General features: G+C 48.2%; 1 protein-coding gene and 1 long non-coding RNA gene across 11 annotated transcripts in view; both read left to right on the forward strand.

Moving 5' to 3' along the window:
• DEPDC5 (DEP domain containing 5, GATOR1 subcomplex subunit) overlaps positions 1-5,681 on the forward strand; it is a 69,849-nt gene extending 64,168 nt beyond the window's left edge. For 7 of the 10 annotated variants that reach the window (XM_039321140.1, XM_039321133.1, XM_039321139.1 and 4 more), the window contains 5 exons: positions 2,894-3,063; positions 3,242-3,413; positions 4,174-4,234; positions 4,513-4,598; positions 5,153-5,681. In XM_039321140.1, the coding sequence (XP_039177074.1) occupies positions 2,894-3,063; positions 3,242-3,413; positions 4,174-4,234; positions 4,513-4,598; positions 5,153-5,445 (782 nt within the window). In that variant the 3' untranslated portion in view covers positions 5,446-5,681. The remainder of the gene's footprint in view (positions 1-2,893; positions 3,064-3,241; positions 3,414-4,173; positions 4,235-4,512; positions 4,599-5,152) is intronic. The other 3 variants (XM_039321142.1, XM_039321135.1, XM_039321143.1) reach the window with 1 other exon arrangement.
• A 14,110-nt stretch (positions 5,682-19,791) lies between these two features.
• LOC120297919 lies at positions 19,792-23,478 on the forward strand. The gene is made up of 2 exons (XR_005553923.1): positions 19,792-20,225; positions 22,139-23,478. It is a non-coding gene; the product is annotated as an uncharacterized LOC120297919 (long non-coding RNA).
• The last annotated feature ends 2,911 nt before the right edge of the window (positions 23,479-26,389 follow it).

Consider the following 26,389-nt stretch of genomic DNA (forward strand, 5'->3'; position numbering starts at 1 on the left):
GAGATCCTATACCATTTCAGACAAATGGCTGTCCAGTCTCTTCTTAAAAACCTCCAGCGATGGAGCACCCACAACGTCTGAAGGCAAGCTGTCTCAGTGGTTGATTGTCCTCCCTGTTAGGAAGTTTCTCCTTAAATACAGGTTGCTTTTCTCTGACCAGTTTCCATCCATTGTTTCTGGTGCTTTGGAAAATAAGTTGACTCCTCCTTGTGGCAGCCTTTCAAATACTGGAAGACTGCTATCATGTCACTCCTAGTCCTTCTTTTCGCTAGACTGGCCATCCCCAAATCCTGCAACCATTCTTCATATGTTTTAGTCTCCAGGCCCTTAATCATCTTAGTTGCTCTTCTTTGCACTTTTTCCCCAAGTCTCAACATCTTTTTTGTAATGTGATCAAAACTGGATCCAGTATTCCAGATGTGGCTTTACTAAGGCTTTATAAAGCGGTACTAACACTTCATGTGATTTTGATTCTGTGTTTCTGTTTATAGAACCCAGGATTGTATTAGCTTTTTTGGCTGCTGCCGCACATTGCTGGCTCATGTTTAAGTGATCATCCACTAGGACTCCAAGGTCCCTCTCACAGTTACTGTTTTTGAGCCAGGTCTTGCCTAATCGGTACTTATACCTTTGGTTTTCCTGCTTAAATGTTTTTGTTTTTCTCCACATTAAAATTCATGTTGTTGGATAGGGCCATTGTTTAAGTCTGCCAAGGTCTTTTTGGATCCTGAGCTTGTCTTCTGGGGTGTTGGCTATTGCAGCCAGCTTAATGTCATCTGCAAATTTGATGAATTCCCCTTCAATTCCCTCATCTAAGTCATTTATGAAGATATTGGGGAGTACTGGGCCTAAGATGAAACCCTGTGACACCCCCCTGCTTACTTCCCTCCATATGGATATAGTACCATTAAGGACTACTCGTTGAGTGTGGTTTGTCAGCCAGTTACAAATCCATTTGGTGGTGATGCTATCTATCCCACATTTTTCTAGCTTATCAAGAAATAGGTTGTGGTCTACTTTGTTGAATGACTTGCTGAAGTCTAAGTATAGTATGTCCACAGCATTTTGCTGGTCTACTAAGTTAGTCACTTTGTCAAAGAATGAAATAAGATTGGTTTGGCATGATCTGTTTTTAACAAACTCGTGCTGGCTACTAGTTATTTGTTTCTAGATGTTCACGGATCTGTTTTTTGATTAACTTTTCCAGTATCTTCCCAGATAGTGATGTTAGACTGATTGATCTATAATTTCCTGGGTCTGTTTTTTTCTGCACCCTTTTTTGAAGATGGGAACCACATCAGCTCTTTTCCTATCCTCAGGTAATTCCCAGGTGTTCCAGGATTTTTGAAAGATATAGTGCAGTGATTCTGAGATAACATCTGCCAGCTTCTTCAGAACTCTGGGATGTAATCCATCAGGTCCTGCTGATTTATATTTGTCAAGATTAGATGGAATCTTTTTCAGTGGTATTGTGTTGGACTGGGCTTTTATGATCATATTTTTCAGAATTTCCCATGTTTCTTGAGTTTTCCCATTTACGATTTTCATCCATGGAATATTTCTTAGGCTTTCTCTGAGTTAGTTAAAATCAGCTCTTTTAAAGTTTAAGACACTGGCTGTATTATATTCTGTTGCTTGTGTTTGCATTATACTGAATTCCAACATGACGTGGTCTCTCTCGCCCAAAGTTCCGGCAACTTCAACTCCCTCTGTCACTTCTCTATTAGTAAGAATTAGGTCCAGTATAGCTTTTTCTCTAGTTCCCTCCTCCACCTTTTGGATGATAAAGTTGTCAGCTAAGGGAATCTGTTCGATTTCCCACACTGCAGAGTTTGTCTCCCAGTTGATATCAGACGTTTTGTGCTAATCCCATAGAGTAAATCCCATTCCAATTTAGCACTGATGGTATTCCCTGGTTGGGTCATCTGCAAGAAAACCACCAAGCCCAGAGAGCACCAAGGACCCCACAATCCTCCTCCTCTCCATAAACCCCACTCCCTTCTAGCGCTGATGATGTTACTTAGATGGGTCATGAAATGTCTGCAAGAAAAACCAAGCTCAGAGAGCACCAGGGGCCCCATAGTTCAACCCTGAGGTACAGAGATTCTCTTCTGTTGAAGTCAGTGAGATGCAGCTGATAAGAACTGTGTTTGGGTCGAGGTGTTTGGCCTTTGTGTCAGAGTGGGACTGAGTTCCACCCTTGGGGGGGGGGTGTTGAAAGGGCAGAACCTCTGGAGCCGTGGAAGAGAGCATGCACAAGCATGCTTCAGGCTTCCTTGGCCCTCGAAGGATTTTCTGTTACCTGCCCTCCGATACTGCAGTGGGGAAGCCTTCAGGGGGCAGTGGAGGTGAGATGGAATGGCGACACAGCAGGACAAGATGGGTTCTGGCCTAGTCCCTGTTTCCCCCCCCCCCCCGGAGTCATCAGTAACCCCCAGATGCCTTTCATAAACTCACTGGCAGGTTTCTGCTCCGACTTTCTCTAAAGTTGAAAGTAAGAGAAACTGGCAGTGGGGAGGAGACCCCCGAGACATGTCAGCCAACATGTTTGTCTTCCACGACGAAGGGAATTAGAGGCCAGTGAATGGCTGATGAAGGGAAACGTAACCAGTATCTGCAGCTACTGTTATGCAGGCTCTTTGCTCATTTCCTTATTCCATGGGGCTTGGAAGAGACCAGCCCAAAAAACAGGACTCCACAGTCTCTGGAGCAGCCTGCATGCTGGGGAATGTAAATTCCTGGAAGAAGGGCTGATCCTGCTTCCTAGCGTGGAGGCCCTCCGCTGCTTGCAGTAATCCAGGCAAGCCAGCAGGTTGCCAAATGGCTAATGGTATCTCCCGTCTGCTCTCCCTCCCTTCCCTTCTCTTGGGCTCTTCGGTTCCTCTCTGGGCAGCTGCCACAGTGCCAGAACAGCGGACAGTGACCCTGGATGTGGACATAAACAACCGCACAGACCGGCTGGAGTGGTGCAGCTGTTATTACCACGGCAACTTCTCCCTCAGCGCTGCCTTTGAAATCAAGCTGCACTGGATGGCCGTGACGGCGGCTGTTCTCTTCGAGATGGTGAGCTCTGGCAGACGGGCATTCGGGCCGGGCTTTTCCTGGCAAATCAGAGCAGTCTCTTGCAGGCCAGATCCGCTGGTTTCCAAGGCCGTGTTTGGTCATCATTTGAACCCGGTACTCCTAAAGGCGGGCCTGCAGACAAGGCGAAGCCGCCCACCACCCTCCCCTCTTCCCACAGGTCCAAGGCTGGCATCGCAAAGCCACTTCCTGTGGATTCCTGCTGGTCCCAGTCCTGGAAGGCCCGTTTGCGCTGCCCAGTTACTTGTACGGAGACCCCCTTCGGGCCCAGCTTTTCATCCCGCTCAGTATCAGCTGCCTGCTGAAAGAGGGCAGTGAGCATCTCTTCGACGGTGAGGAGGGAAGGAAGGAGGGAGGGAGGGGGCGGCCGGTTGCTTTGAACCAGCTTAATTTATTAATTTATATGCTGCCTGTCAAGTGACTCTTTCAATATCATAAAAGCAGACATAAAAACATTAAATATTAAAACTAAGTTAAAAACAAGTATACAACAGGGTGTGGGTGGGAGCTTCTCCTAGTCCACTAATCATCCCAGTATGGAATCTCCCATCAGACCCCAGGCCAATCACAAGTTCCTGCCTTCATAATTAGCAGGTGAGCTCTTTCTCTGCCTGAACCTACAAAATCACTTGGATCCGTCCTCTTAGGACAGTGGTTCTCAACCTTTTTAATGCCACGACCCCCAACCGGTCGTAAGTCGACGACTACTTAACCGGTCGTAAGTACAGGACTACTCAACTGGTGCAGCACCGTTTGCAGAATGGGATTTTTGGCGGGCTCGGCAGGGCAGAGGGTGGGCAGTGCTGTGCTGGGCCAGGGCAGGCAGTTCCAGTGGTGGCCTAGCAGAGACTGGGCAGGGAAGGAGCTTTTTTACGAAGCATCGCTTGACCCTCGGAACTACACTCGGATGGGGGAGGCTGAGTCACCTGGAGCGTTGGGGAGACAAGATCAGTGCTTTCTTGAGACCAAGCAAGGTAATACAGAGGCATCTCCCAACTGCGGAATTCTCCAGAAAGCTTCGCAGGATGTGCCTAAGAAATCTTGGGGCCTTGACAGCAACCAGAACCCCCCCCCCTCCTGTTTCTCTTGCAGGCTTTGAGCCAGAAACGTATTGGGACCGGAGGCACCTTCTGCAGGAGGCCATTGCACACAGGTGAGCCGTTGGGGAGGTGCTGTTGGCAGGGGGTGGGGTGCAGTGGGTGACACCAGGTGTAGGAAGGAAGCTCAAAAATCCGCAATGCTGCTTCTGCAAGGCTGGGCTTTTATTCTACGTTTCCTTCCTCTGCTCCGAATCCAAAGGGGAACCATAGCACTGGATGGGGACCTTTTAGTGGGGCCATGAAGCTTCTGGCAGACCAGGCTCCTGAGGGACTCACCCTACAGGATATGCTTCTCCTTGCGTGCTCAACAAGAGCTGTGCTGTGTTCCCAGCAGGTTTGGATTCGTTCAGGATAAATACTCAGCCTCTGCCTTCAACTTCCCTGCAGAGAACAAGCCCCAGTATATCCACGTCACCGGTGAGCTCTCTTTCCCTTCAGGAGTGGGGATGGTGGGGCAGGCGGGCAATGCGTCTGAAGGGGAGTGTGTGTGCCCCCCAACCCCCGCCCTGCCCTTTCTGCTGCTGGGCCCAGGAGAAAGGGCTGGCCATGGTTTCCTGCCCTGATGGCCCCACCCCAGCCTCTGGCTGGCTGACGGCCTCTGGTACTCCGAAGCCCAGCCAGCTGGTGTGACGCTCCTCGCCTCTCCTCCTTCCCACCCTGCCAGTTTCAAGCGAAACTGAACTTTGCTTCAGAACTCTGCTTTGCTCAGGAAGAGCTCTCGGCTCCTGGCAGGACAGCTTTGCGTGAAACCAGAGAACTCTGCAAAGTTCAGTTTCACAGGAGCGGCCCCCCTTCGGGACGCCATGCTGGCTCAGGAATTCTGGGAGTTGGAAGTCCATAATTCATAAAAGGGCCATTGTTGCCCACCCCCTGTTCTAGAAAACCCCCTCCCTGGTTGGGGTAGGCCCAGGGGACGTGTCCCACACAGAAAGCTCCTGTCCTCTGAACCACCACCCCCTCTCCCCCCTCAGGCACGGTCTTCCTCCAGCTGCCCTATTCCAAGAGGAAGTTTTCCGGGCAGCAACGCCGCCGACGCAACTCCACCAGCTCCGCCAACCAGAACGTCTTCTGCGAGGAGCGCATTGGCTACCACTGGGCCTACAACACCATGCTGACCAAAACCTGGCGATCCAGTGCCACTGGTGACGAGAAGTTTGCCGACCGGCTGCTGAAAGACTTCATGGACTTCTGCTGCAACAAAGATGGTCGCCTCCTCTCCTTCTGGACGGGCTGCCTGGAGAAGATGCACGCCAGCGCGCCCTGAGCACCGGCTTCCGCAGGCCGGGCAGAGCCAAACTCAGCCGGGAGCAGCCGAAGCCTTGTGGCGCGCCTGGCCTCTGAGCGAGGGTCAGACTGAGATGAAAGAAGATTTGAGGAACCAAAAAATAGTGGACAGAAATTTGCTAGGTACACTGAAAGGCTCATGCCTGCTCTTGTGTGGCAGAGGCTATGTATAAATATGTAAATGTATACAATATAAGTATGGAATTTAAAATGTAACATCCGTTCCTCCTGTCCTTTGTATTCTGATGAGCCTGCAGCATATTTAAAAGGTGGGTAATTAGGAAAAGAGCAAAAATGGCCACGGTGAAAAGATCCTGGTCAAAAGGGAGATTTCAAAATGCTGGGTGGGAAGAATCCAGAAATGCAGAGGGCGAGAGGGACCTTCTTCCACCCGAAAGGATCCAGGAAGCAGAAATGGCTTTCGAAGGAGAAGAACGATGGGATCCCTGCTGAACGGTGAAGCCAGAGAGGGGAGCAGATCGCTTCTCGGCCTTTGGGTTCAAGTCGCATAGAGAGGGGACAGAAGGACCTTTGGTCTAGTACAGTGTTTCCCAAACTTGACCATTTTAAGGCATGAGGACTTCAACTCCCAGAATTCCACAGCCAGCAACGCTGGCTGTGGAATTCTGGGAGTTGAAGTCCACATGCCTTAAAATTGTCAAGTTTGGGAAACACTGGTCTAGTAGTTAAAGCACCAGGTTACAAACCAGGAGCCATGAGTTCAAGTCCTTCCTTAGGCAAGAAGACCAGCTGGGTGACTTTGGGCCAATCACCAGGAGACGGTGAGTTCTAGTCCCGCTTTAGGCGACTCTCAGCCCAACCCACCTCACAAGGTTGTTGTGGAGAAAATAAGAGGAAGGAGTATTGATGCGTTCACCATCACGAGCTATTTGTAAACCTAAAGGTGGGCTACAGATAAAACGAATATATAACAAACCAACAGGGTCCTGGGCAGCTTCCAAGGTGAAGGAAGGGCCTTGTAGCCTCCGTATCCCTCCTTGTTTAGGAAGAGGGCGAGCTCTGCCGTGGGGAAAGGCCCCCTGCTGCTCTCCTCCCCCCAGACTGAACCCAGAAGCAGCTCCAGCGGGACAAGGATTGGTACAGAGGAGCCTGAGTGCTGATCTTGCCAGATGCAGTGCAGCAGCTGGTGAAGCACATGGAGGGCCAGCATCGCAGGCACTGCGTGGAGGAGGCAGGCAGGGAGGAGGCCAGCCAGGAGGGAGGAGGAGGAGGAGGAGGAGGTCAGAGTCTGCCTGCAGAGGCAGACAAGGACATCCGCAGGCCTCAGCAAGGAGGCCCCCTACTTATTTATCTATTAAATTTGTATGCCGCCAATCTCTCTACAGGCGACTCTGGGCATCGGCTGCCTGGGCGTTGGGGCTGTTTGTCCCAAGTGAAGGTGCTGTGGGAGTGCAGTATGTGTGTGCATGTGGGAGTGTTGGGGGCAGCAGGCTCCCCACATTCTGTGTGCCTCCCTGGCAAATAGAAGGAATTTTCTCCCATCCGTTGGGTCTGTAGCTCCACTTTTCCTTGGACCTGGAGAGCAGGCTGAAGCTGCTGGCAGGCCCCGAAGCGGGGGAGGGGGATCAAAATCAGGCATCTGGCAAAGATCCTGGGGGGGGGGGATCAGGAGGAACTGAGCCGTAAAGGTCAAACTGACCTGAACCAGACACAGGAAGCAGGGCCTGAGCACGGGCGAGACCCCTCCCTAAGCTCCATCGACAGGACAAAAGGCAAGAGCTTGTGAATCAACAGCTTATGAATGCAGCAAAGATTTGGGGAGATAAAAAGGGGTCCCATAGCCCACCCACTCAAAGTCGCCTTTGCACCCAGACCCAGCGGCTCTTGCCCCTTGCCAGCTTGCCAGAGCAAACTTCAGAGAGTGCTGTAAAGGTATATAAGTGCTGTTGCTATTTGTTAACAGGAATAGTATTCTCCAATGACACAGAACTGGTTGAAGTAGATAATAACCACTTTTGTCCACTTATCCATTGGTAAATGCAGCAACATCCTAATATGAGATAGATAATAATAATAATAATAATAGTAGTAAAGTTGCAAGGGACCTTGGAGGTCATCTAGTCCAACCCCCTGCTCGGGCAGGAAACCCTACACCATTTCGGACAAATGGCTGTCCAGTCTCTTCTTAAAAACTTCCAGTGTTGGAGCATTTACTGCTTGGTGACCTTGACAGAGATATGCAAAAAAACAGGACTTTGGCAAAAGAGGGCAAAGCATTTTTAAGTCCCAAACAATGAGATAACTTGGAAGTGACTCCTACAGACACTGCCCTAATTAATTGAAGGAAAAGGTGCAACACAATCGGACTCACCAGATTCTATTACGGTGGGCCATCTCAATAAAATACTTCGGGCCTTTCTGTAAAGTTGATATTCTGGCCTGTCTGTTTAGTGTAGCTGACAATAGGGCTGAAATTTAAAAAGATTTAAATTCAGATTAGGAAGAACTTCTTGACACTCAGGTCAGCCAAGAGACTGGATAGTCCTCTATTAAGGATGGGATAGTGATTTCTGCAGTGTGCAGGGAATTGAATTTGATGATCTCTTAGGCTACTTCCAACTGATCATAGTTCTCCGATCTGTGCAGTAACATTTAGGTGAATTTGGTTTGGTTTGGATTTATTCCAGTAGAGGCTCAGGGGAAGAACTTTTCGAACCCGAGGAAGTTGGACTTCAGGTTGCAAGTCTGCATTTTAACAGGGCATTTAAAAGATAAGAGTAGCCCATAAATGTTTCTCCACATATATTTTTCTAGTATTTAGATGCTCCATGTCTGTAGAAACAAGACAGTACAACTGAGCACGGTAAAACAGATAGTAACTTAGGAACTACAAGACTAATTTATTTATTTATTTATGAGACTTATATACTGCTTTAAGTGTAAGCACTCTCTAAGCGGTGTACACCAATAAGCAATGTATATATATATATATTTACATTGCCCCCAACAATCTGGGTTCTCATTTTACCTACCCCGGAAGGATGGAAGGCTGAGTCAACCTTGAGCCAGTGAGATTTGAACCGCTGACCTGCTGAACACAGTCAGCTAAAGTGGCCTGCAGTACTGCACCCTAACTGCTGCGCCACCTCGGCTCATTATAAGAAGAATAGGTGGGATAACAGCCCTACATTAAACCCACAAATCATATCACACACAGTGTGATAAGAACAATAAATGGGTGCAAAGTCATCTGTCAATTAAATTCCCAAGACTGTGAGCAACTTCTGAGGCAAAAGGAGAGATGGGAAATAAGATCAAGCTGGAGCAGGATCTCCCTGGCTTCTCCATATTCAGCCTAAGGCAGTGGGAAGGCATCCAGCGGATAAAACGCCAATAAGCCACTGGATTACATAGTTGAACACCTGTTTTGGGATTAGTATTACCAGCATATCAATGGTATTGATCCTGTATCCATAATAAAGAAAGGAGAATCTGAGACTGATCCTGGAGGGATACTTGTAAGGAGAAATTTATGGGTGGAAAAAGAACAAGACAACAAAAACATTTTTTAACCAAAAAGGGCCCACCCAATGATATTAGGTGGTTTTGTTATCCAAGTAAAGCCTTGAGAAAGTGCCTTCTCAGTGGACAGGACTGGGCTGGCCAAAATCCAGACTGAGATGGACCCAGAAGGCTTTTAGGAGATAAAAGAAGAATCAGGTGTGGGAGAGGAACTCAGAGGTTTTAAATAAAGGAAGCACACCAAAGGATCTAAGGAGGGCTTCTTCATAAAAGGATGAAATGCATGTTTATAAAAGTCTAGGTGACTATTTGTGATTAAAGAAGCAAATAATATAGGCAAGAAAAAGAAATAAACAGTAGGATGAAGAATATAATAGAACAGAACAGAACAGAATAGAATAGAATAGAATCTGGAAAGGACCTTGGAGGTCTTCTAGTCCAGCCCCTCCACTCAAGCAGGAGACCTTATACCATTTCAGACAAGTGGCTGTCTAGCCTCTTCTTAAAAATCTCCAATGATGGAGCGCCCACGATTTCTGGAGGCAAGCTGATCCACTGATTAACTGTCCTCACTGTCAGGAAGTTTCTCCTTAATTCCATGTTGTTCTCTCTTGGGTCAGTTTCCAATCATTGTTTCTTGTCCTTCCCTCTGGTGCTTTGTTGAGCTTCACTCTCCTTCAAATATGGAGGCCGTAGGAAGCATAGCAGAGGACAGCTAGGGGAAGAAAAAGAATGGATAATATTGGTCACCTGATCAGAGAAAAATCCTCCCAAGCCCTGAACTGAAAGAGAAACCCTGGAAGGTTACATAGCAGAGTGGTGCATGAGGCGAACAGGGAATGAAAGCTGGGAAAAAGCTGACAAGGAGTCCAGCCTCAAAGCAAGCCAGTTTTTGTCTCTGGCAGTTGAGAAAAGTAATTGCCCAAAGCACTAAGTGTGTGTGTGTGTCTGTGTGTGTGTGTGTTCACAAGGTACCTGGTGGAGAGAACTTGGCTTTTAGTAATAGTTTGTAGCCAGGAGCAAGCTACTCGAGAGAGACCTTGGTGATAGTACTGAACAAGTCACCCAAAGAATTGAAGTACGGTGTTTATAGAAGATCAAGCTGCTAAACCACAAAAGAAGATGAGCAAAACGGACTGAGGGATTGAGGCTAAATCCCAGCAAGGCAGAACGACCCCAGTTCCGTGGATGTTCCATTTATTGTTCCAAAGCAGTTCTACTGATGACTCCTTCTGGAAAAGCCCGGGGTGTTGAGTCCGTGGCGGGAAAACAGACACGAGAAGCAGCTGGAGTTCTCAGTTTCATTTATTCAGCGTTCAGCTTACAGGAAGATGGCTTCAGCCTCGCCCAAACGCCTCGCAGCCTCTTATATAGGCAACTCCCGGGTAAATGGGTTACTTTTCCCGCGCCAGCACCCGCGCATGCGCACGGCGCTGGCGACAGCCTGTCTGGTCCCGGGCAGCTTTGCACCTGCCCGGGACTGCCTGCAAACGCCCGAGCCGTTTGCAAGGCTCGGGACATAACACCCCTTTCCCCCGGGCTAAAACTACTACCAACATACAACATTTATTTTATATGACATTTTGCTCCCCAGTGCTCCCACTGATTACTGGCTTTTGCCTTGCCAGCAATGTTATGTAATCTTCTAGATACTTAGGAGATTTCTTTGCTCTCTGTGACCTTCTTAGCTCTGGGTTACTGGCATAAGTCCCCTGACTGGAGGGAGGCGTGAGCCTGTTCTCTCTATTGTGCCCTGGTGTCTTCCAAGGACTGTGCCCCGATGCCTGGCCTGCTTGCTTGCCCACCGGGCTCGTCAGGCCAGGGCTTCTGTTACTTTGTGACCTGGTTGACCTACCTAGCTGTAGACCCTCAGGCCCCTTGAAGTGATAGCCGCTGCTGGGCGTCTCTGTAGAACCTCCTAGGTCAGTCCAAGACCTGTCAGGAGGCTGTCCATTCCCTGAACCCCATTCTGTGTTCGGGCTCGTGTGGGTTTCTGTACTTTCCCAAAACTCAGGTGTTCCCTGATTTGTGCTAGGGTTGTTGTAGTCGGGACTTGGTTCCTCGACTAGCTCTGTGTATGTTTGACCCCCTGTAGGATTTGGGGTAAGGTCAGGCCAACCTTGGGAATTGTGTGCCAGCTCTCTTGCGGGGAATGATTTGTTGGGATGCCCCCGGGTATCCTCCGTTGCTGGAGTGCTGTGTGATGTGTGTGGAAAGTGAGTATGCCCCCGGGGTGACTCCCTGGCTGGAGTAGGCGTGAGTGCCTGTTGTGTGGATAAGCTCCATGACTTTCTTTTCGGAGCAATTGCAGAACCTTGGGACGAGCCGTTTGTGGCTCCCTCAGTGGAGATGGGCAGTAGCTCTTGCCCTTCCCTTTGCTCCAAAGGGTCCCCCTCCCCCCCTGGAAAAGACCCAGGAGTCTCAGCAGAAAAGTCTCGCCTAGAGCGAAGTTGGTCGATGTGCCGACGCAGGACACGACCGTTGTCCAGGGCAACCTCGTAGGAGAGAGGACCTGTGATCCTGGACACAGAAGCGGGGACCCATGTATGACCAGGCCCGTAATTGCGAGCCCAAACCGGGGCACCCACAAGTAGTTGTCTAGGTGCCCTAGGATGTGAGGTAGATGAAGGCAGTCTGTCCGGATGCAACCGGTCAAGTCTAGTAGTAAGTTGGCGCCCCCAACGAAGTTCAGCTGGACTTCTCCCTGTAGAAGTGGACGGTGTGGTGCGATAAGAAAGGAGAAAGTCAGCCAACCTGTGATGCCAGTCCCCGTAGGTGAGTCTCTTCAAGGCGTCCTTTGCGATGCGCACCATGCGTTCAGCCATACCGTTGGTGGACGGGTGAAAAGGCGCAGACGTGGCATGACGAATCAGGTTTGCCTGTAAGAAAGCTTGGAATTCGGAGGAGGTGAATTGAGGGCCGTTGTCGGACACAATGACATCTGGCAGCCCGTGTGCAGCAAAAATCCCCCTCAGTACCTGAATAGTCTTTGCAGTGGTGGTGGATGAGACAGGCACAACCTCAAGCCATTTTGAATGGCTGTCAACAAGGACCAAGAAGAACTGGCCCTGAAAGGGCCCAGCGTAGTCAATGTGCACCCTAGACCATGGGGACTGTGTTTCCTCCCATCTATGCACAGGAGCTTGGGGCATCTCTGGGCGAGATCGTTGGCACAGGTGGCATGCGTGTACCTTAGCCTCAATATCTTTATCTAAAGCAGGCCACCACAAGTGGCTGCGTGCAAGAGCCTTCATACGAACAATGCCAGGATGACCCTCGTGGAGGGATTCTAAGACCCTAGTCCTCATTGAGGTGGGAATGACAACTCTGTTTCCCCAAAGCAGACAACCCTGAGAAAGGGACAGTTCGTTTCTTTTGGACCAGAAACTCTGAAACTCAGGACTAGGGCAGTGCTCAGGCCACCCGGACAGGACCCAGGAGCGGACACGTGAAAGTGTGTGATCTGTACCTGTTTCAGCGGTAACATCCCTGGCACTAAGAGGGAGCTCGGGCAAGGCTTGGATTGATAGAATGTTGACAGCTGGCGCGGGGTCAGCTTCTACTACTGGCAGAGGCAATCCTACTGAGGCCATCAGCATGGCCCATTTCTTTCCCAGGCTTGTGGAGTAATGAAAAATCATATGCAGACAAGAAAATAGACCACCTAAGCATTCTAGGGGAAATGATGTGGGGAGTCTGCTTACGTGTGGTAAACAGTCCCAGCAGAGGCTTATGGTCAGTGAAGACCGTGAAATGCCTGCCATATAGAAAATCGTGGAATTTTTTAATTCCAGCAACAACAGCCAGAGCCTCCCTGTCTATCTGAGCGTAGTTGCGCTCGGCAGAAGACAGTGTTCTGGAGTAGTATGCAATAGGAACCTGAGTTCCATCAGACCTGAGGTGACTCAGGACAGCTCCAACCCCGTAGGGGGACGCATCACAAGCGATGCACACAGGGAGAGACTCGTTGAAATGTGCAAGAACACTGTTAGAAGTGAGCAAGGCCTTGACTTCTTTAAAGCAAGCCTCATGTGCTTGTGACCACAGCCACACAGCCTGTTTGTCTAGTAGCCTGTGAAGAGGCTCAGCTACACTAGCTTTATGTGGAAGAAAAGAATTGTAGAAATTCAGGAGGCCTAGGAAGGCCTGAAGTTCGGCCTTAGACTTTGGCCTGGGTGCTTCTAAAATAGCAGTTAGTTTGGATTCAGCAGGATGAATCCCAGCAGCATCAATTTTGAATCCCAGAAATTCAGTAGAAGGCACCCCAATCTGGCATTTGTCTTTTCTGAGCTTGAGGCCTGATTTCCTGAATCTTAACAGGACAGCCCTAAGCCTTTCAGCTAGAATGTGTGTGGAGTCTCCTGCAATCAAGACATCGTCAAAGTAGGGGCAGACCCCTGGTATACCTCGTAGTGTGTTTTCCATAACGCTTTGGAAAATCCCAGGAGCGACATTCACTCCAAACTGTAGCCTTTTTACTTTAAAGGCTCCCCTGTGGGTCACAATGGTCTGAGCTATGGCAGCATCATCATCAACAGGCAGCTGTTGATATGCTTGAGCTAGGTCAAGCTTTGCAAAAACACGCCCCCCCCTTGAGAGAGGCCAGGATGTGACTGACCACAGGAACAGGATAGGCATGTTGCTGCAATGCCTTATTGAGTGTGCATTTGTAATCAGCACAAATGCGAATGTCCCCATTTGCCTTTAGAGGCGTGACAATGGGGGTCTCCCACGGGCTGGAATCAACAGGTTCTAGGATTCCCTGTTGGATTAGTTTGTCTAGTTCAGTGTCAATCTTACTTTTTAAAGCAAAAGGGACCCTTCTTGCTTTAATCCTAATGGGAGTGACAGTGGGGTCTAGCTTTAAGGACACAGGTGGTCCTTTGAATGTGCCCAGCTGGGGGCTGAAAACATCTGCAAATTCTGTGCAGACTTCCTGTAGGTCGAGTGTTTGTAAGCTATGGAGTCCTGTGACGTGTATCCCCAGGGCCTCAAACCAATCGAGTCCTATGAGACTCGTTCGTTCACCCCCTACTACTAATAAGTCTAGTGGACCTTCAAAACTCTTGTATTGCACGTTAAGGGTGGCCTCCCCCTTAACACACACTCTTGAGTTCTGAAAATCTGTTAATACAATATCAGAAGGCCTTAACTTGGCCTTAGACCCACTTCTGGAACAAATCTTCCTAAATGTATGCAATGAAATGATGGACAGGGCAGACCCTGTGTCTAGTTCCATAGATAATGGAACCCCTTGTAGCTTCACGTTGAGTGACAGCTTTTTCTTCATGGGCTTGTGTGTGCCTGTTCTACAGATGCTTCTTCGCGAAGCGCAAAAACCTACCCTATTCTGGCTGGGGAATCTGGTACCCTTCAGGCGTTCTTCTTGGGGTTGTGCCTTTCGTCGGCCCAGGCACACAGCTGCAATGTGCCCTTGTTTACCGCATGCCCGGCAGGTAGCGGAGCGGAACTTGCAGTCGGTTCTCCTGTGGCGACCTCCACAGCCGATGCACTTGAGCGGAGCCGAAGAGCTTCCCTTCTGGTTCTCTTCCTTCGCGGGGTGTAGACGGTCGACTTCCTCGTCCGGATCCTCCTCGGAGTTTCGTCGGACGTCTTCCTGGTGCACGGACGCACCCTCTGCACTGTTTCTGATCGGCCGCATGTTTTTGACGGCGCCGCCTGCTGCTTCTTCTGCGGTGACTTCCCTTAAGGCGTCTTGGAAGGATAATTCTTCCTTTGCGAAAAGTCTCTGTTGTAGCTCGCGATGCCTTAACCCGCACACGAATCGGTCCCTCAGTCGTTCCTCGAGGTCCTTGAACTCGCAGGGCTTGGCGGCCTTCCGTAACGCGGCGATGTATTCCTTGGCTGACTCACCGGACCGTTGATCCCTCTGTTCGAAGATGTGGCGCCATGAGATAACGGACACCTTGGGGTTGAAGTGCTCCTTCAGCAGCTTCTTCAGGTCTGCGTAGCTTACAGACTCTACTGGGACAGGTGCTGCAAGGTTTTCTGCGATTTCGAAGGCGTCTTGGCCGCAAACGCAAAGCAGGGTGGCCGCCTTCAAGCTATCTTCCCTCACTTGGTTTGCCTTGAAGTAGTTCTCCATTCTGGATACGTAGGACTCCCACCGCTCTGGATGTGAGACGTCGAATTCCGAAAGCCTTCCGATTTTCGCCATCTTCGGATCTTCAGGAGACGGGTCTATCAGCCAGCCTACCCCCGAATGCGCACCGGATTGGCGGGCAGCTGCCGAGTCGACGCCGTTCCTCTTTCGCCGCTCAGGACTCCTTGGGTAAGCTTACACTTCTTCCTTTCCAGGTAGTGCAAGGCATCCCACCTTCGTCGCCAGTGTTGAGTCCGTGGCGGGAAACAGACACGAGAAGCAGCTGGAGTTCTCAGTTTCTTTTATTCAGCGTTCAGCTTACAGGAAGATGGCTTCAGCCTCGCCCAAACGCCTCGCAGCCTCTTATATAGGCAACTCCCGGGTAAATGGGTTACTTTTCCCGCGCCAGCACCCGCGCATGCGCACGGCGCTGGCGACAGCCTGTCTGGTCCCGGGCAGCTTTGCACCTGCCCGGGACTGCCTGCAAACGCCCGAGCCGTTTGCAAGGCTCGGGACATAACACGGGGGAAGCTGTGGCCAGGAATGGTGGTTTACCTAAGAGCCCAGGCTGTCTTTCCCAGGCAGAATCTGCTCATCTTGCGGGGACCAGAAGGAGGGAATGCTGCAGGTGCCCAGCATGAGAGATTGAGGAGAAGACTCCCAGAAAATGGCCTTCTCAGTTACAGTGTGTCCAGGAGTTCAAGGTTGCCCATTCTTCTCACATTCCCTTTTCTCCTTCAGCAAAAGGGCATCACTTAAATTGGACAGCAACAGACTCTACTTAATGTTGACTGTTTTATGGCTGTTTTGATCTCTATACCTTCAAACCACTGTGGGAAGAATCCAGAGAGAGAAATATTTTCGGAAATATTAAAAAGGTGGATATATTTCCCCAAAGGAACAATGGAAAAGATCTTTAAAAAGGCAGAAACCAGCCCCCAGAAATCAGCCCCAGCTCCTAGGCAGGGGCCAGCTTTTAGAAATGCAAATTCAATAATCCATTCAGGAAGGTTGGGGCCAGCAAGCTAGAAGCTGATGAGATTAGGAAGACAAAGACCCCTAAAATCTACATTCCCCACCCAAACTCTAAAAGACATGACCTTTGGGGACATAATAGGATTAACCCACCAATACCAAAAGGGCACGCTCAGAATCAGGTCAAACTACATGACACAGGAAATACAGAGCCACAAACAGGAACAGGAAACAACCTCAAGAGCCCAAGAAGGTATAAAAACCCACCACTCCCAGCAACATGTGGTCAGCTTTCCCAGGGCTTTTGTCTGCCTCTGCCCTTCAATAAACTACAATCTTCTTTCTAAAGCACTCTCCATTTTGTTTATTCCCAGCTTGGACTGGACCTGATGAAGACTTTTCTTTCAATACCACGAGTTGCAGGTGTAATTGTTGGTAAAAAATACATTCCACTACTTGACAGCTGATCTACGGTATTTGTAGCTATAAAATTGTAATCTATGATTACAGCCATAAGGTACAAACTTGTATGTTTGGGTTTGTGTGGGATATTTTTAGAGAGGGTTTTTGTCCTCTGAAACTGACTGTTAACAATTTTGTGTGCATTTTGCAGGTTACTGAGCCGAATGAGCCTCTTTCAGATGGAGAGAGAAGCCTGTTATCTGGGAGAATGTAAGTGCCAGGCAATCTTTCTGGTGACTCATCAGGCAGCATTGAGCAGAAAGACCGAGTTGATGAGAATGAGAAGAAGCTGGAAAAACTGAAAGCACAGAAGGAGAGAACAGAACGCAATGATGTCTTGGCTCCCCAAGATGAGTTCTTAACCAAAAACTGGGGTGATATTCAATGGGAACAAGAACTCTAAGAACGAAAGATGATTATTGCTGCTATTTAGCTAAAGCAGGGGTAGGCAACCTTGGCTCTTTTATGGCTCATGGACTTCAACTCCCAGAATTCCTGAGTAGCTGGCTCAGGAATTCTGGGAGTTGAAGTCCACGAGTCATAAAAGAGCCAAGGTTGCCTACCACTGGGCTAAAGTATTACAGAGGGAAGAAAAGCAGTGTGGTGGATGCATCAGAGGTTACTTCCAAGGAAGGCTGTGAAATGAGCTGCTTTCTAGCCAAATAATCCTTGGGTGAGGGTATCCTAGAGTTGGACAGGTGGAATGAGGAAGATCACCTCACTTTGAATGTCAACCAGCTGGAAGAGGAAGCCAGGGAGGGCACCATCTGAAGAACTTTTGAATCCCAGCTCTCCATCCATTGTCACCTCACTGCAATCATACAGCAGTCCTTTGCTGCAGTCACATGCCGCTGTGGTTGGCCAAATGTGCTGCTGCAGGGACAGAGCTGTATGGTTTAGCACCGTGGCATATTTTTATATAATTTTATTAAACTTATCAATATATAAAATACAGGCAAAAATAAAGATAATGGTGGAAGGCAAAAACAGGAAAAGAAGTGTGGATTAAAGGGGGGAAAAGGGGAAAAAAGCATTAACTTCCAGCTCTTTTCAGCACAGGAGAATAAAGGTAATAATGTTACAGCTGTGATGTTTTACTTTTGCATTCTTAGTGTCAACTAACTGTTTATGTAACAACAGACTTATCTAATCAGCAAATCCCAAAGTCAAACTTGCATTTTTTTTCCTGCCTGAGAACAAAGTCTAGATTCTAGAAAGAGTTTGCAAGTAGAAACAAAAGTAGATGTATTTTTTTTCTTTGATTAAAGCAGCTAATATGCCCATGTTTTCTGACTCCATCAGTTTTCAAGCCATTCTTTCCATTTTTGAAGTTGAACTATTCCTCCTTGAACTAAGGAGAAACTTCCTGACCATTAGAACCAGTGGAACAACCTGCCTCCAGAAGCGGTGAATCCTCCAACACTGGAAGTTTTTAAGAAGAGACTGGACAGCCCTTTGTCTGAAATGGTGTAGGGTTTCCTGCCTGAGCAGGGGGTTGGACTAGAAGATCTCCAAGCCCCCTTCCAACTTTATTATTGTTATTGTTATTGTATCTTTCCATTTTTGCACATAAAGCATTTTCGTTGTGGTCAGCATATAACAACAACAAAGTTCCCAATTTTTTTCAAGTTCCTTGTTCACTCACTTGCTGAGTTCTACTTTCATTTTGAGGATCGTCTATTAAAACATAAATCTTATCCCAGTATTTCTTCACCTTGTCACAAGTTCACCAGATGGTAAAAAGTTTCTTGTTTACATTTCCAACATACATTTTAAATACCTTATGTATCTTTGACAATTTCTTAGGTATTAAACACCAAAATATTTTATTAAAAAATTCTTTTAAGTTATAATTCAGTGTAATTTTAAATCCTTCATCCATATGTTTTCCCATTGTTCAAGCATTATATTATACCAAAGTTCTTTGCCCATTGAATCATACAAACTTTCACATATTCATTTTCCAAGTTCAAATTCAGTAACTCTAAACCTTGGCAATAACATGTTCATCATTACCACACAATATAGTTTCAAATTCAGTTTTACAGAGTCAAACCCGTAACTTTTCTGGTCCAGCTTGAATCTTTCCTTCAGTTGTAAATAGGGTAACCAGTGACACACATGCCCTTCTGGCTCCAACTCTTCTTTGGACTTAAGATTAGGTTCACCTTGATCAAAAAATATTTGTCCAGAAGTCCAACCTATTGCCAATTCTTTTCTTTAAAAAAGTGATACCTGCAAAGAGAACCTTGTTTTATGTTTATTCCAGACCCTTAGGATGATCTGGAAGTGGCCCGTGGCCCTTCCTTGACTGTCCCAGCATCCACAAAAGAGCTGCCCCTTCCCTCTCTGCTCCCTGCTCCTTTGGACATCAAAGTCAAACACCGGAAGAAGAACTCATTTCGCCTCTACCCGCCTTTAATCTTCCCTACAGACCTGGATGTGGCCGTGGGAGAGGAAAACTGAAGCAGCTGTAGGATGGGCTGCCAGAACACACCCAGAAAATGGCTTTCTGGGACACTTTTGATCACCAACATCAGAAGGAACCATAAATCCTTCTGGTCTTTTGCACATGGGGATTCATTCAGACAGTCAACTAATCCAATGCCTCATCTTTTCAGGGTTGTAATGAAAAGCTAACATTCAGAAGTACTTAAATAAGGGGTCTGTTTCCATGTAGCGTTCATTCCAGAAAAAGGAGCCACCATGGACCTGACGCACTTGTTAGGCTGATCAGCAGGACTTCAGGAGGATTCTCCCTTCTGTCCAACATGGTCTTTGTCTGGCCACCTTCTAAGCTTTGGTGAGATGGGTTCTCATGCTTAGACCTGCTTCCCTGTGTCTATTTGCTCCATCAGAGCCCCAATCTTTCCTTGTTTCTGAGTACTTTCCTCTTGATTTTCATGGCATGTAGCCCTAGTGATGCCATGATGTCATTGCCCAAGCAATGGTTGCCATGGGGACTGGATGACGTGTCATGTAGAAAGTTGCTAGGGATACAGAGCTGGCTTGGAGGGAGGGGAGACAAAACATTTGCAAAGATTCTTTGTCAACATAGGAGAAGAGCAGGAACATAATTGGGAGGAGACACAATAACAATTTAATTTCCTGGATTTTGAATGTCAGACAGGTCTCACGTGACAACCGCTCAAATTAATTTCAAGACAGGAGGCAATCGGGGAAGACTTGAGTTCTGAGGGGAGCTTCTTCAAAGAATCCTAAAAGGATAATTTTGAAGACTCACAATGATGGGGGGGATGTGAAGGGGAGGGAAAGAGAGCAGAAGCCAACTTGGCTGCACAAAATGCTTCATGAAAAGGACTCCTGTGTCAAGTGGAAGGAGGTCACCAGAGAAATATGAGTAGAAACGCTGGACTTTGTAGACAGAGAGCCAGGAAAGCAAAAAATAAACTGAGATTAGTGAAGGCTACTCAGGACAATACAAAGAATGTCTTCAGAAACTCAGAAGGAAAAGGAAACCATAAACCAGCTGCTTAGTGAAGGAGGAGAGAGGGGATCAAAGCAGAAAAAAGTCAGAGTGGCTTAACTCGGGTGATGGAGCAGATCCCAAGAGACTCCTTCCAGGTCTTGGCTCCTATGAGGTCCAAACTCCAGGTCATTAATGTTACAGAACAACCCACAAAGGACCCCAAAGAAGACACTTTAGGCCAAAGACCTCTGGCTCTTTGGGAACACTCTCCCTTTCCAAGTAGCCAAACCTTTGTCTTGTTGGAGTGGTAAGTACCCATTTGTGAAATTTCAGCTTCGTTGTCCTCTTCTTAGAAAGGCAGGATACATGGCTAAGAAAACCCAATGGAGCTCCCACCTGCATTTCTGCAATGACTCTGCAGGAGGCAGAGCAGCCCAAGGGATGGGGCAGCGGCAGCTGCACAGATGCTCATCTTCAGGTTGAGGGCAGGGCAGAATTATTTAATTTCCCCCCTGAACCATTTTACTTCCTCCGCTTGTTGGCACGAGTAAATATGGATAACGTGTTTGGTGCAAGACTGTGACTTTTGCAGCAGGGCATTTTTCCTGTGGTGTAGCTTAACCCTCTCTGCTTCTTTCTGAGGCTCAGCAGATTTTCCCTCCACTGCCTGGATCTTCCCAAAGGATCTTGAGGGTGGAGCTCCAACACTGCCGCCCCCCCCCCCCAGTTACTAAATAGTCAGCACTCAAGAACAAGGATATATTGGAACAGAGCCATGGTAGCCCCGGATCAGAAGCACTTTTTCCAACCAACCAATTTTATTAAAAGGCAGAAGATTTTGTGAGCTAGGCTGATATTGTGTGTCCATTGCAATCCGTCCTCCATCAATCTAGCCTGCGCCAGTCTAGTCCCTCAGTGAAACTGGTTGGTCAGAAAAGGGGCTCCAGGGCCCCCCCTGATTAGTTGCCATCTACAAAAGTGGGCCTCAGTGCTTAATACTGGATTTAGTCCTACTTGAGAGAGCTGTTTCAAATTCTAGTTCAGCCATGTTGCTTCAGCCAGTCACAGTCAGCTGAATCTACCTGACAAGGTGGCTGTGAGTGTCACATGGGAGGGGAGAGAGATCTATTGGGCTTATGTAACTGGAAGAGCGGCGGGAGAGAAATGCGTGCAATAAATTATTCAATGTCTTCCATACTCTGCTCAGAAAGGTCTAACCAGGAAAACTCTACACTTTCCCAGTTACAAAATAGTTCTATTGATTCATGTAAGTAAGCAACTGCTTCCTTTATTGATAACAACTGAAAACAGTATAAAAGAACAGAGCAAACAGTTTAAAATATAAGACAGATTACATAGTAATTAATTGGTTTAAAGCCAACATTTAAAACCCAAGCATTCTCTCTCTCTTTCTCTCTCTCTCTCTCTCTCTCTCTCTCTCTCTCTCACACACACACACACACACACACACACACACACACACACACACACACGAGGCCTGACCTTCAGACTCTTGCAAGAGGCTTCAAGAGGACAAGGCCCCAGGCAGAGGGCTGCTCCAGGTGAGATTCTGTCCATGGCCGTGCTGCAGATGTTACCAGTTGCAGAAGAGCCACGGAGAGGAGGTTCTGCCTGTAGCTCCATTTGAAGTAATGGCTAAGGGGAGGCAGCAAATGCCTGGCCAGGAGTCCCCCCCCCACTGGAGAAGAGAGAATCCTTCTGGGTTGAGAAGGAGGAGAGCCCACAGCACCCACACTGCCATCTCAGCAGGAGGTTTTCAGGGGATGAACTCTGGGGGGGGGCATTGGGAAAGTTGACCCTCCACTGAACAGATTGCTCCAGGACCCCCTCCAGAATTATCGGCCCCTTCTGGCAGAGGGAATGCAGCCCCACTGAGAACAGGCAGGCTCCCCACAGCCTTTATTCAGGGCCCTTCAGTCTGCTGAAGCTTCACCTAGTCAAGAACCGTCATTTATTTGGGCTGAAACTGGCAGAAACTTGGGGAGGGGTTTCTGGGGATACAAGCGCACATGATTCACAGGTTGTGTCACGGGGGCTATTGGCTGCCGAGTGCTGGGAAAGTGGCCCTCCTGGTGGGGAACCCGGCCCGTCTGGTGCCACCTGGGAAACCGATGCTGGGAAGAGCCAGTTTCTTGGCAAAATCCCTCGGCAGAGCAAATGCGAGGCTGCCAACCATTTTTGTACTGATTTTTTCTGCAGCTTTCAGACAGAAGACTCTTCCCACTGCTGCCAATTAAGGATGTGGCATAATTGTTCGCTTTTCCCCTCCTTAATGCATTTTCTGTGGGAAGCAAAACTGTGGCCGACGCAAGAGAAAAACTGTGGCAGGCTAAGTGCCTTCCCCTCAAAGGGCTGGGGAAACAGAGGACCCCCCACAAGGATGGAGAAGAGCCACCTCCAGGGGCCTCTGCAAAGCCTCCCGATATGCTGACGCAGAACTGCAGCCTCGGGCCACGGCGTGGAAGTCAGGTCTGCCCTTTGGGGCCAAAGGATTGTACAGGCGGCACCAATTAGCAACGCAGCCTTTTTCCTAACACTCAAGAACGCCTATGCGATAAGTATTTTGATAAGCTCAGCAATAAATAAACCATCAGGTTCTGACAGCCACATCTTAGGAGGATCCCTGACCCACTGAGGAAGGCTTGGGAACATCTGCAGCCGTTTCTCCACTTGGGAGCTTTCAGACGGGTGGACCTCGACTCCCAGAATTTCCCAACCAGCACGGGCAAGTTGACGCATCTTCAAGCCATCAAGGTGGTCGAAGGAGAGCAGCCGATGTAGGGCTTGGAAGAAAAGGTGGCAGTCTGGGAAGGTGGAGCCTGGAGGAGGGAAGACTACATGATGGGGATCTTTATTTATTCATTCATTAAATGCTGCCCATCTCACTGTCAAGCCACTCTGGGCTGGGAAGAATGGAGAAGGAGCAGGAGGCTTCCCTTACATGGAAGTGGATTTAGGAAGGGAGCAGGGTCTCCTTCGTGCGGGGAGGAGGGTCATCCATCGGGTGACTCTGCTGGAATGGAATGGATTCCCGTGAATGAGATGGGTGGTCTCTAAATTTGATACATACATAAATAAAAATAAATAAATGTCTTCTGGCTCTGGACCAGGGGTGGAGCAGAGGGTCTCCAAAGTCGGCTGCAATGTCACCTTCTTTCATTCTTTGATTCTGTAGCAAATAATGACCCGGCTAGTTACGTATCGGTGGACTTCTAACTGCATTAAATCTATAAGCAAAAAAACCTGGTGGACTTTGACATGCAAATATGGACCTCATCAAAACTTCAGTGGGACCAGCAGGATTTTGAATGATCCTTTTGCTTTCAGTGCTGCATCTCTCAGCAATGGATCCAGATCCACAAAGGGAAACCAATTTACACCGAGTGGTCTTGGCCTCAGGCACGGACTCAGTTGCCTCAGTTGTCCAGGGAATAGTTGTCCAGGGTTCATCTATACAGCTAGTAATGGGCCGCCTGACTCTTATTGACTCTGGGAGACTCACAACCGTTAAATAAAGAAATATTTATTTATTTATTAAACAAATTTGTATGGCCACCAAATTCTTACACAGGTGATTTTGGACAGCTTACAATATGAAAAATCCACAACATAAAAATTATACATTCGTGCACACACATACACAGACACACAGCAGCAGCAACACAATCAGATCAGTCACTTGATGGGCTCCTTTCTCCAGCTCTTGGACAAAACCAGGTCTTCAGGGCCTTTTGGAAAAGCAACAGTCATGTTCCATAGAGAAGGGGCCACCTCTGTGCAGGCCCTTTTTCATGGTCCCACCAGATGCACATTCCTGATCGATGGAACCCGCAGCGTTTCCTAACCCTTCCCACCAATGCCACGACTGGTTTGAGTTGGGTTGATCTGCTGTATTTGTGTTCCCGGGGTTTTTCTGGGGGAGGGACATGTTAAATAGTGGAGCATCCTTGGGCATATCCATTTACTGATAGTCCTCGACCTACAACTGGTTGCTTAGCAACTGTTCAAAGTTATGCTAGACGTACCTTGAGGCTACGTATGACCCAGATTTGAAGTTCCAGTGGTCGCCCATCCCATGATCTTGTTTTTATTGAAAACTAGCACTTACATTTGGTTTTTGGCCAATTGTGTCCATAGAGAACCATTGGTTTATTTAACAACTACAGATTTGCTTAACAACTGTGGTGATTCACTTAATGACTGTCACAAAAAAGGCAATCATATCAGGTTGGACATGTTGCCGACCGGTTTTAGGACCCTGATAACCAGGGCTTTTTTTTCTCATAGAACGCCCAGAATGGAGTTCCGGCACCTTTTTTGGATGGAACCTTGTAGGGTAGGCAAGGTGGGTTGTATGAAATGTGTGAGCTCCTTTTTTTTTTTTTTTTTACAAAAAAAAGCACTCCTCAAGTAGAAAGATGGAGGAGAGAGAGAGGAGAGGAGAGGAGGAGGTAGAAGGAAGGGGGAAGTGAAGAGATGAGAGGGGGATGCGGTCTGGGGGGAAATGAGTGAGCAATGTTGAAATTTGTGTGTTGTATTTTAACTTCTTATGTACCTGAATTTTTTTTCTTATGATTGTAATGAAAATAAAATAATAAAAATTGAAAAAAAAATAAAAATAAAATAAATTTTAAAAAAGCACTGCTCATAACTTACATCCATGATGGGCAGGCTCCATTACCTCCCTGTAATTGTTTCAGAACGGTGATGGCTCCATCGCCTGGTTGTCCTATTGACCATTAGCTGGCAGCAAAGAGTTGGAGGCCTTGGTGCCTCTGGGCTGCCATCTGTGGCCAACTGGACTTGTGAAGCTGAGATGCAGCCGCCAGACAGCACAGAAGAAACCTGTTCAAAGGCTGACCTTGAGAAAGAAGCTATACTGTGTGCAGGTTGGTTTGTGAGCTGATCTCTCCTTCGAACAAGTCTACAAAGCTATTGTGGGCTCCTTCCTGGTCTCTCCCTGCCAGAGCAAAGAGAGAACCAGGGAAGTTTGCCTGCCCCTTTCTGACCCCATGGGCTACTTGTCCAGTAGGGCATTCTAGAACCAAAGGGCTTGTCCACTGTAGCTAAAGACCAGAAGGGGTCTGGGAGCCCCGTTTCCAACTCACAAAGGTCGTTAAAAAGGCGAAAGCTTCAGTGAGTTGCTGCTCTCTGCAATAGATGCACTGAGTAGCTAAACTAAGGTAGGATATCGGTGGGGCGAGGTGGGTGAGTTGAGCTCTGTGCCCATCTGTTGGGGGCTTTGGGCTGCAGGGTCTCTCAATGGTGGCGCAGCAGTTAGAGTGCAGTACTGCAGGCCACTTTAGCTGACTGTGTTCAGCAGGTCAGCGGTTCAAATCTCACCGGCTCAAGGTTGACTCAGCCTTCCATCCTTCCGAGGTAGGTAAAAGGAGGACCCAGATTGTTGGGGGCAATGTAAATATATATATACATTGCTTACTGGTGTACACCGCTTAGAGAGTGCTCGCACTTAAAGCGGTATGTAAGTCTCATAAATAAATAAATAAATAAATAAACCCGTTGCTGCCCCAATAAGAAAGAAGTGCTGGGGAGGCGAATGAGGTTCCAGTCTCCTCTGCACAACAGGGCAGGGGGGGGCAGTTGTACAGGACACCCCCCCCCAAGATGGCTGCCAATGCTGCACCTGAACGGGTGACCCATTTTTACTGTGGAACATTTTTCCCAGGAAGAAGCTGAGTGGCTGAGCAGGGAAAGGGCCTTGGGAGGAGGGATGCCTTTCCTTTGATGCAGCAGCTACTCCTCAGAAGATCTGAAGCTGGCAAACACGCCAACATGACACTGCTGGCCCAGGAACAAAGCCCGCTCTGCCCTCCCCAGATCCGCCCTGGTAGGAATTACGCTTAATTGACTTCCCCATTCCTTGGTGCTGCAACCAGGTTCTTTCGTTGCCCAGACCTTCTCTCCTTCCTGGCTTCCACATCTGGCCCATCCTCTCCAGGGTCCTGCTGGGGGCTTCTGCTTTTACCTGGAGCTCTGCTGGTGGAAACCAGGGAGAAGAAGCTTGTGCTCCGAAGGGGAAAAGAGGTCCTCCTGGTAACCTCAGGCCTCTCGGTGTCCCCGTTTTACCTCTGGGGATTTTGGAGACATTGCAAGTGCACACCTGGGTGACCTCACAGGCTCCTACTTCCTGGAAGGAAAGCCTTGAAGGTGAGTGTTTCAGGCCATGACTAATCCCCGTGGATTTGGGAAGAGATTTCAGCCAAGGAGCTGGGAGGGATTGAGCAGCCTTCCATCAACAGTGCTGCCATCAGCAAGAATAGCTGGTTTCTTTATGAAAACAACCGAGCAGACTGTCAAATGAACAGTTATGCAGGCAAGGGTTCTGCTGGCACCTGAGCTTAAACTTGGGCAGGTGAGTGGCATTTTAAAGAGAAAAATGAATGAAAGACGGAAAATAGCATCGAATATAAGACCTGATCGAGAATCCGC

This window comes from Crotalus tigris, unplaced genomic scaffold (assembly GCF_016545835.1).
Source record: "Crotalus tigris isolate CLP2741 ecotype Arizona unplaced genomic scaffold, ASM1654583v1 scf7180000023720.1715460, whole genome shotgun sequence".
NCBI classification, from domain to species: domain Eukaryota; kingdom Metazoa; phylum Chordata; class Lepidosauria; order Squamata; family Viperidae; genus Crotalus; species Crotalus tigris.